The sequence below is a fragment of the Lagopus leucura genome, unplaced genomic scaffold, assembly GCF_019238085.1.
Source record: "Lagopus leucura isolate 7727_CA_CO unplaced genomic scaffold, USGS_WTPT01 97-32_obj-0_obj, whole genome shotgun sequence".
Classification (NCBI taxonomy): domain Eukaryota; kingdom Metazoa; phylum Chordata; class Aves; order Galliformes; family Phasianidae; genus Lagopus; species Lagopus leucura.
The window spans coordinates 14,642-25,282 of record NW_024962529.1 but is presented as its reverse complement, the minus strand read 5'-3'; the positions used below and the strand labels follow the sequence as shown (position 1 = coordinate 25,282).

Sequence of the window (10,641 nt, the reverse complement as noted above, 5' to 3'; positions counted from 1 at the left end):
CTGGAAATTCTTCTCAAGTCCCTGCAAGCAGCAGCAGCAACCCAGCTGCAAAGTGATGTGCTGACCCCAGGCCAGCTGGTGACCGCTGGGCCTCTGCAGCTCATGTTTCTCAAATACTCACCGGTGCCCTTGTGCTTACAAATAACTTTTGTAATTGAATTTTCTTCATAAAAAAAACGTTGTGCAACTGTGCTGAAACAAAAGGCCTGAAGCATCTCAGCCCAGGAGCTGCTGGAGGAATGCAGAGGCCGGAGTTCAGCCCTGGTGCAAAGTGTGTCCATCCTGTGCTGTCCTGTGCTCAGAGCACAGTGTGCTGCAGCACCACTGGAGCCAGGAGATGTGGATGGAAGGTTTGTGTGTGCTCAGAGCTGCTCTTCCTTGTGCTCTCTCAGTGCTAGGCACTGCTGCCCTGAGCGTGGTGGTTTAATGGAAAGCTCCCCTTGGAAGTGGGAATGTTTTCAGTTCACAATCATCAAAGCTGTGAGGGCTGTGGGGTGGTGGAGTGAAGGTGTGGGTGTGAGTGGCAGCTCTTTGTCATCATGCTTCTCCTGTGTAGGCAAGCTGCCCCAGCACCCTGCGGGATAGGGCAGGTGTAGGGCAGCTTCACTGCTGATGGAGGAAGCTGGAGGGAAGCAGCTTGAAGTGCTTGCGTCTCCTTTGACCTCACTGAATAAATCAAGCTGGTGTCAGCCCCTGCTGGCTGTTGAGAGCCTCGTGGGTTTGGAAGGCGAGGCAGAGTGCGTCAGAGCATGGGAGCAGCTGCAGAGAGTGGAACTGATGGATGGAGACCAAGCAACAACACGTGAGAAGCAGGGCTGTGTTTGGATACACCTTTCTTCTTGGTAAAGCCATGCGAAAGCAAGGAGGCATGGAATTATCCCTGTTTGACTGGCTTTGGTGCCAGGCTGGTCAGAGCTGCCTTTACCCTGCTGGCTTTTTACCTGTCTGGCTGTGCGTGCAGGCGTGGACTTGCATGCAAAACACTGCTTTGCTAGTGCAGGTGGCTGTGGAAATGCCTCTGATAGAGACATCCGTGCTTGTGGGGGGACTCACCAGAAATGCCTGGCTGTCCCCAGGGCTGCCTGCAGTCCCCAGGGATGGCTGTACAGGGAGCCCTATGCACGCATGGCTGAGCAGCTCAGCACATCTCTGTGCCACACACTTCTACAATCAGCAGTCCCACAGGGAGCTCGCTGCCCTGCCCTGTGCTGGGGATGGCTTCCACTGAGCAGTGTGTGCTTCTTGGGTGACACGGGGAGGGCTTTGGTCAGTGACGCCTGTGGGGTGTCAGAGCTGCTTGGCAGCATTTGGCTCCAAGGAGAGCTGAAGCTCAGGAGGCTCGAACAGCAGGCTGTGAGCCCCTGGATTGCTGCAGGGGATGCATGGGGCTAGCCCTTGGGTCAGCTCTGTGCTTTGAGAGTCTTAAATCCTCAGGCGTGATTTGGCTGAAAAGGAGAGGGGCTTTGGGGAGCTGAGCTGCCAAAGGACCTGAGGATGTTTTCCTGTTATTTGTCTAAGCCTAATCACCACTTTGCTGATGCAGGGAGGGAAAGAAACATTCACTTCTAAGCTGTGTGATTGCCTGGGGCTGGCTAAACGGTGGGCTGCTGGCCAGGCCCTGCTGGGAGCTGAACATGGGGATTGGGGCAGGGTGCCTGCAGGGACACAGTGCTGGGGACACACTGCATATGGGGATGTGGAGCCTGAGGGGCTGCAGCAGTGCCTGTGATGAGTACTCAGCACCTGCTGATTGCTGATGTGCATCCTCCTTTGCTGGAACAGGTGTTTTTGTGGGTGAAATCAAAAGAGAGAAAATCTGAGATTTGGGCTGTGAAGGTTGAGCATCCTCCTCAGTGTGGCAGCAGTTTGAAGACTATTTTTTGTCTTTGCAGGCTTTGCCTGTTTCTTGGCTGGGGGACAGCTGATGGCACTCAGGGCCATTTGCACCTCAATTTCCTCCAGTTTTGGTTGCTGTTTTTCTGCTGGCTACCACTTGGGCTCTTTGTGCAGGGAGCCCCGTCACCCTGCAAGATGCTAGGGGCACCTGGAGCTGCCACAGCTGTCAGCGGAGACTCCTGAACATCCCCAAGGGCACCAAAGCTGAGATGTGCCGTGTGTTGTTGACAAGTGCTGGCTCTGCCAGGAGCACACTGGGGACCCCAGCACATTCCCAGCAAGGCGACTCCCTGCACCTGAGTTATGGCTGCTCACAAGGAAGCAGCCGAGCAATTAGATCACTCCTCAGACCCATTAAGCATCACAGGCTGAGACGAAACGACTTTCCATTTTCTTTGCAATCGCTCATATAGGACATTTATTGCTTGCCTCTCAGTGGGGCGATGACGCCAGCCTGGCCCAGCCCTCGGAGCCACGCTCGGAGTCTGCAGCCTGTTTGGGGGTCCCACGGCCTGCAGGGCTCTACCTGGGGGCTCAGTGGGTGTGCACAGGGCTTACACCCGGCCCAGCATGCGTGCGATCCACCAGTTGCAGGGCATGATGATACGGCAGATCACCCTGCCGCCCTGGTAGCAGTACGGGTAGGGGTAGTAGCCCAGCAGCGGCTCGCAGACCCGCCGGCAGTAGCGGTTGGCGCGGCGGCACTGTGCACAGCAGTAGCCCCGCTCATCCCACAGCGGGTGGAACTCCAGCCCGTTTTCTGTCTGTGAGAGAGAGTCAGCTGTCAGTGCGGCCTGGGTGCTGCTGGGCACCCCAACGCGTGGTTCCCCACACTCACGTAGTCGTTGACAGGCAGGTCCTCTTCTGTCAGCTGCCGTGTCCGGCGCTTGGGTCCTGGTAGGGCAGCCTCCATCCCACGCTCATTGCCCCCATCCAGCCAGTTCTGGTCATCCGTGAACAGCCCGGTATCTTCTTCTGTTCTTGCCAGGCCAGCCAGCTCTGGAGCTGTGGGAAGAACCCATATTTACAGATCCCCAGCTTGGACCCTCTGACGCAACGTCATCTGGGGCACTTTCAACCCTGCTGGGTTGTTTGGAAGGATAGAATCATTGCAGTTCAGAAAAACCTCTAAGATCATCCAGTCCAATCCAACCCACCCCCACCATATCCATAGCCACATCCCTCAGTGCCACATCCCTACGGCTTTGGAACACCTCCAGTGATCCCACCACTCCTTGGGCAGCCTGTGCCAGTGGCATCACTGCTCTTTCCGTGAAGAAACTTCTCCTAACATCCAACCTGAGCGTTCTTACGAGCACTTCTGGCCCTGCTACAGCATCTGCTTGTCGTTTAGGCCAGACCCATTGTGACACTGATTTCCTTTGCTGAAATTTTATCACAAATGGAGATGACAGAGGAGATGGGGAGCACAGCAGGGTACTGGTGGCCATGAGTCACTTGGTACTGCATGAGACAAGACATCGTGCCTCCACGGCCGCTGAGGAGGGAGGTGTCTTGGTTGAGGTTTTAAATAAGCTCATTCTGATAGAAATGGGTTAGAGAGTGGGTAATTATGCCAGCAGATCTCAGAGGTTGTGGCCTCTGTGGAACGTGTGGTGAGCAGCTGGAGGTGGCAGCCCCGTTGTGTGAGAGGCGGATGGCTGCTCCTGCTCTGATGTTCATGTGGCGATGAGAATTTAGGCGTCCCAGTTTCCAGCAGTGCTGGCTTCCTTGCAGGTACAGAGGGGTTTTCTGCCTTTATTACGAGGGGGGAGGACACTTTACAAAATGCAGAGCGGTGGGGAGCCGGAGGAGACTAACGCTTTGCAGAGAGAACTGTCAGCCCACATTGTTACATTGGCATATTCCCTCTTGGTTGTGGCAAGCATTGAACTCGTGTCTGAGACTTACAGCAGGGCAGCAGGAGTGGGATAGTAGCAGAGGAGACAGGGGAGGCGGCACGGCAGCTGCCAGCAGTCACCCCGCAGGTATCTGGGGAAGGAGATGGCTCCTTGTACCTGCTATTGGCGTTGGGTGGATCCAGTAGATGGTCACATTTCTACAAATGTTAAAAATTTTGGAGCTCTTCAGGAACTCCTTGTTCTGAATGGGTTTTTCACCAGGCACCCAGACCATGGATTGCTCAAAGTAGGTGGTGGTGATTTCTTCACCCTGAGGAAGAGTCAAATTTGAGAACAGCATGGTAAGGCACCCTCACCCCAGCTCAGCACCCGTCTTCTCTTCCTAACTCTAATGCACATCTCCACTTCAAGCACCTAGATTTGTCTGCCTCAAACCCTGGATTTGGGTCTCAGCAGGTGCACATCTGACCAGCAGCACCCTGCTCTCCCCTCCCTCCCTCCACCATCCTCCACCATCCCCACCTCCACCACCGCAGAAGCCTTCTCCTTTGCAGTCCCTACCATCTGGATCAGCCTTCTGGAGCTCCCTAGCTCATTTAAAACCGAAGATTAAAACATCTCCTCTCTGCTTTGCTCTTACTACTTAATTTCTCTCTCCTTCTGCTCCTGATTTTGTGATCGAACACTTTAATTTATTCCTCGCAGAAATTCTTTGCACGGCCGTGTTCTGTAATTTATACCACATGTCTCTGCCATTGCATTATTCCATGGTGTGTTTTGGCAGGCACTTAGGGGGGAGATATATAAAGATTATTGGATGGGTCTGTGCTGTGCTGTCTGCCAAGGCGGCGCGATGCATGGTGCTGATGGTGGCCCATAGAGCAAGCTGGCAAATGGCTTTTTCTCTCCAGAAGGTGTCTGGAGCTGCATTTTTCTTTTATAGAATTTTTCCATATGGCTTCAGGAAGTCCTACTCAAGAGCCAGCAACACCTGACCGATTTTGAGTTGTTTTCAGCATTTTGCTAAAAGCCGTCCCGTTGGGAAAGCGGCCTGGCACTGCTGGGGCTCCAGGAGGGATTTTCCCCAGTTCGTGTGCTTTTTGCCTCCTTTTGTGCTTCCCCCTCCAAACTACAGAGAACCAGGGGAAGGAGGAGAGCAGAGATTGCTGCTGAAGGTACTGACTGCGTTTCCGAATTTCTCCAAAAGCAGTCAGGCTCCCCAGAAGAAATGGTAGATCTTAAATCTACATTTATTCCCCGGCTTTTACATTTCAGCTCTCTACCTGGGGCAATGTTCTGCTAAAGACTGAAAAGTCACATCCGTTTTATGGTGGTAGCAGAAAAGATCTATTAGCTTCTTATGGCATAATCAAAGAATCTGTGTCTCAGAATTTGGGTCATGATTCAGGGAAAAGTTTCTTGCCCGCGCTTTATTCCAAACACATGTTCTGCTGGCACTTAATTTGCTATGGCTTCCGGGGATGGGGGTTGAACTGACCCTCATCCTGCAAGTGAGCAGGATTGGGGATGGGGCACGGCTGCTGCCCTCGCCCCACCAGTGGCACAGAGCCGGCAAATCCCCTGCTGGAGCACAGAGATGGAGGTAGCACTATTTCCATGCCACACATCAAGCACGCACCTTGTTCAAGCAAGATGTGGTAGGTGAGATTTAAAGGCACATCTGCAAAAGGGAGGCTTGTGGAGGCTGGGGCCATGCTGGCACACCATTTCTTTGTGCAAGATGCCTTGGTGGCAGTGCTTGGTCAGGCTGCATGCAAGTGGCAGAGCGCTTTCCCAAATCGCATTTTGCAAATGCGGCTGCTCTTTTAAACTCATTACTTCTGCCTCGTTCTGCTCTAGAACAGGAGGCTCAGTTCTCAGAGAAAGCAATTTGATTGACTTTTTGGTGATCGCTAATCCTGAGCTGCCTTGCGACCTTTTGACTACAACAGGATTATTGTTCTTGGTCTCTGGTATTGTGCTAAGAGGTTTTTGTCTGTCGGCTGCCTAATCCCGTCTCTTTCGACTTGTTGTTTTCAGAGGCAATCCTCTGCAATAAGATCATTTCATGAAGCAATCACAACTCCTTATTTCTCTATGGCAGCCTGGAGCAGTGGGAGCACTGGGTGCCTCGCAGATTCGGGTGCTGTTTTGCCCACGTACCTCCAGCTCAGGGATCTTGGCCTCCGTAGTCTCAGGTATGACTTTGGTCTGAGTTTTGATGAAGCACTTTTGAAGTCCCACAAAGAAGATGCCAGTTATTCCCTACAGCATCAAAACAAAGAGCAAGAAAGCAGTCACGGCATAGCAGAAGGATAAATAACAGCATCCTACAGGGAGTGCAGCTGGATCAGAGCTTAGTCATATTTTTCCTGTTGATGTTTTTGTGCAAACTCTGCTCAGCAGCAGTGCTAAGACGTACTAACAGGTTCTCCTAAGGGATGTTGCATTTTATGGTTTGGGAGAATTGGGCTTTTTACAAATATTTTAAGGCAGGTAGTCATAAAATTCCACTTTGCTCCCCTTCTCCTTATAACTACCATGAGCTCCAGTTACCATAAATAAAAATATGCAGAAGAGTATTTGACCGTTATGGTTATATGAACATTCAGCCCTCAGTTCCTGCTAGGCTATTAGCTGAAAATTTTGCCATATGTCACTGCACAAGGTAGTTCCCTACAAATTTTAATTAGGTTTCAGAGAGAGCCTACAACATTGTCACAAGGTTTTAATGCTCTCCAGACAGACAAATGTACTGGGTTTGGGTAGATTTATGATGATTGCATTCCTTTGCAGGGGTAAATCCAATAACTAGGTCTTGCTTTTAAAATGTATTTTTCTGGAACTGAACCTTGCCACTATTAAAGCTTACGTAGGCACACATCTCCTGTCCTTTGAGAGTACGCCCAGGTGGTCTGCACATGGGGATTGCTCTCTCTGATGCAGAACAAAACCATCCTGGAGCGTGCTCCGGCAACACCGCAGCATCCTAAGGGATCCTCTTGTTCCTATTGCAGCTGGACTGGGAAGCACATGTTGCATTTTAAGCACCAGCTGGGTCCCATTCCATTGGGGAGCCAGGGACTCCCATAGAGCATCCCCACAACTCCCAGCAAGGAGATGGGGTATGGGCAGGGCTTCCCCCATAAACCCTGCTCACTCACGTTCTTGAAGTCGTGGATCTCCAGGATCTCCTCACTGCCATTCCCACTCCTGAAGGTCTCCGTCCTGGTCAGTGGGTCGATCTCCATCACAATTTTCTTCTTCTCGCCGTGACTGAAGAAGGTGTGCTCCATGTCATAGACCTGAAAGGGACAAAACCACACTGGCTGAGCCCCCACTGCCCTTCTAGTCTTTCCTGTACCCACGCAAGGAGAGGCAGCTCCCAGGGAAAAAAGGCAGGATGAAGGCACGTGCTTAGCTATGGGATAATGGAGAACCTGAATAGCAGCAGGTGAACATGGGGCTAGAAGATGCTCATCCCACACCCATTTATGATAGAATCATTAAGGTTGGAAAAGACCACTAAGATCATGCAGTCCAACGATCAATCCATCGCCACCATGCCCACTAAACCACATCACTCAGTGCAACATCACGGTTCTGGAACACCTCCAAGGACAGTGATCCCACCACCTCCCAGGGCAGCCTGTGCCAATACCTCCCCACTCTTTCTGAGAAGAATTTTTTTCCTAACATCCTATATTTATGTTCCAGGCTGGACTGAAGCCCTGACTAAGGGACTTCACCATCCCCCATCCCCAGCTCGCTGGTTCCATCTCTCTGTGCCTTCTGCTTTTCCTGAGAAGTGCCTCCTCCTGCCTTGAGGAGATTGGGGATCGCCTGCAGATCAAAGCCCTCCTCGAGGGCTGCTGAAGAGCTGCTGAGGAGCTGCAGGGTGTCACAGCCTGCTCCCCGGTGTGTTCGTCCCCGCAGGGAGCCGGGGGAGCAGCCCTCTCTTTCCTGCACAGTGAGCCTGGCAGCCCTCCCGGCTCTGCGGACGCCAGGCCCTTAAAGGATGAGTAGTGGCAGATGCTGTTTGAAGCGCAGAAGTGATCCTGCTGGCACAGTGAGAGCTGTGCAGAGTCTCTTTTCCCCAATCAAATAGCAACGTGCAGAAGCAAAGGGCTTGTCTCAGGGTTTTCCGGGTCAGCATCCCCCATTTTGCAACTTCAGGAGGATGTTGTGGTGCTGGAGCTGGCTGAGCAGTGCAGTAACTACCGGATACCTTTGCCCCTGGTAAAAATGTGAAGAATGATGTGCTCCTTGGCAGTCGCTGGCATCTCCTGTTAGTCAGCAGGAGGCTTTTATAAAGATATATATATATGTCAATAGACTTTATGATATGGAAAAAGTAGTGCAGAGCCTAAGGTGGCTGGAAGGCTGCCTGTTCTGACTGACAGCATGTGCACGGGGCCATAAATCAGCTGTAGGAGGGTATGATCCTCAGTGGTACCTTACTCTCAAGTTCCTCTCCATTTACAAAGACTTATTCATGCCAGCACTATGGCCAAATAACCCATTTGGGCTTGGCTTGCCCTCTGCTGCTCAGAGAGATGTTTTATAGGGCTAAAAATAATTCTTGCTTGCCAGCCCTTGAAAAACATCCCCTTGCATGTCCGTGGTGAGCCCCTCACTGATGGCTCCTGCTTGTGCTGCGGTGCTGGGGCAATGCTGCCATGCTGCAGGCACCTGGGCTGGTGCAGAAGGGCTTTCAGTGCTGACATTCTCCAAGTTCTCCCACACTGCCAGTGGGGCTGAAAGAGCCCAGGGATGGCGTTTGGTGCTGGAAGCAGGACTTTCCCCAACATCTCCTTCCTTGCCAAGATAGCACAAGCGAAGCATCAGTGTCATTTTTCTTGGTCATTTTAAAGTCATTTGCATTGACATAAAATGACTTTAAAAGGGTGATTGCCCACGTGTGAGCTCTGGGTGGTCTCTCCCCTTGGTCACTTGCTACCAGCAACCCCATCTCCACTTGTTTTAGCCACGCTGCCTTTGGCCAATGCTGGGATTTTCCTGTACCTGACCTCTTGCCATTCCCTTGATATCTGAACTGAGTCAGAGCCCATCCCAGGGTCAGCACCACCCCGCTGGCTCACACCGTGCTTCTCGAGGAACAGTGGAGACTTTATAAACGTCTTGGCAAGAGCCCGGCTGCACATATGGCTTTTATTGCTTCTATTTGCGGTATTTATTTCTATGTGCTGATAAGAAGACAAAGCTTCTGGCGCCTGGGGGTCCGCGGGTTGGTGAGGAGTGAGGGGAGCTCACTGTAGGAAAGGGGATGTGCATGGGAATTTTGGGGCTGTCAGGAGTAGGGAATCAACCCCAGCACGGTGCACCCAGGGCCTCCCAGCTGAGCACAGCACACAGAGGGAGCAGGGAACGGAGGAGCTCAATCCAGTTAGCAGGAGCTCCCTCTCCAAAAGCTAATCCGTCTCACCATCCCCTCACATTGCAGACACATTAAAGTAAGAAATACAATCCATGACAATCAATCACCACTGCGTCCTGGCTTTCTCTCCTCTTTATGCGGTGGCATAATGACTTTTCCACCGGTTTCTGGCAAGATAATTGAAATGAAATGGAAAATATTTTCTTACTTGTCATGAAATTTGCTGCCCGTGAAAGAGAGTAACTTTAACTCTTCGTGGTGCAGCTCCGTACCCTTTAATTGTCAGTTAGGAGAGGAATGTGGTGACAGAGAAAAAAGCCAGCCTGTGTAAAGTAAAAGCTAGTTATGAATAATACAAGGCTTTGTAAAAGTCCCCACAAATCCTTGTGGTGCAAGAAAATACATTTTGCAAACTTGCCTGTATTTCAGGGCACAGTTCAATTTAAGCAAGGAGGCGGGGGAGCGCAGTGCTCCGAAACGCTGCCCCGAGGGCTGCACTTACTTGTCTGGATGCTGGGTTCCACAGGTGTTTGACACCAAAGAGTACGAGGATGAGAGCAATGAGCAGCACGCTGAAGAGCAGCCCGCAGACCTTGTACCTGGTGCGGGTCTTCTTTTGGGTCTTGGATGCTTCTGCCTAGACAAGCACAAAAGGACAATATCCAGAGGTCTGCCATCGCTCCCAGAGGGATGAGGACACGAGCACAGGGCAAACTCACATCCAGAAAGCGGCAGTCCTCGGGGCCGTGCTGCGACGTCCCTCCCATGATCTCGGTGCTGGCTGCTCCCTGTGTGCGAGGACGAGCGCTCGAGGTGGAGTTACGCAGGCTCTGGGCTGCACATGCAGTAAGGCTGGCTTCCTGCGGCTCCGATGACGGCTGCAGCCAGCGTTCCCCGCAGCCCGCCTGCCCCGGGGCTGGGACAGGAACACTGGTGGGCGAGAGGGGATGTCGGCAGCTCGCAGGCTGTGGGCGATTCCCATGAGTTTGGAGAGGAGCCCTCGCTCAACTCCACTGCACGGTGCCCATCGGGCCTCTTATGAGCTCCCAGCTGGGGCTCCCGGGCTTCAAGCACTGCCCCTGCCCTCTGCTTCTCCCCCTGCACCATCCCTGGATGTGCCCAAGCTGTGCCAGGGCTCCCCAGGCTCCTGGGGCAGTGGGGATGTGGATATGGGCATGGCAGCAGTGCAGGTGTTCCCATGGGCACGCATCCATGTGTGTGCAAGCAGCTGCGCACACAGCCGTGTGTATGCATTTGCATGTGTGCACAGATGCGTGTGTGCATGCAGATGTGTGCACATCCTGCCAGCACCACAGGAATTCGAGCTCTCCCCGTGGAGGGCCCTGGCACCCCACGCTCACTTTGTGCGGCTCCTGCATCGCTCCGCAGTTCAGCCCGGCCTGGAATTTCCTGACTAAATGTTTTTTTGTCCTTAAAAACAATTTCCATTTGTGGAAATCATCCCATCTCTTCATGGAAATGAAC

At 52.5% G+C, this 10,641-nt stretch overlaps 1 protein-coding gene across 1 annotated transcript; it reads right to left on the bottom strand.

The window, feature by feature from the left end:
- Positions 1-2,295: 2,295 nt before the first annotated feature.
- On the bottom strand, positions 2,296-10,074 carry TNMD (tenomodulin). Its single transcript, XM_042890748.1, has 7 exons — positions 9,876-10,074; positions 9,659-9,793; positions 6,923-7,063; positions 5,922-6,023; positions 3,915-4,068; positions 2,735-2,901; positions 2,296-2,660 (listed from the first exon to the last, which is right to left on the bottom strand). The coding sequence occupies exons 1-7, from the start codon at positions 9,921-9,923 to the stop codon at positions 2,451-2,453; spliced, it is 957 nt and encodes a 318-aa protein (XP_042746682.1). The 5' UTR covers positions 9,924-10,074; the 3' UTR covers positions 2,296-2,450.
- Positions 10,075-10,641: the final 567 nt, after the last annotated feature.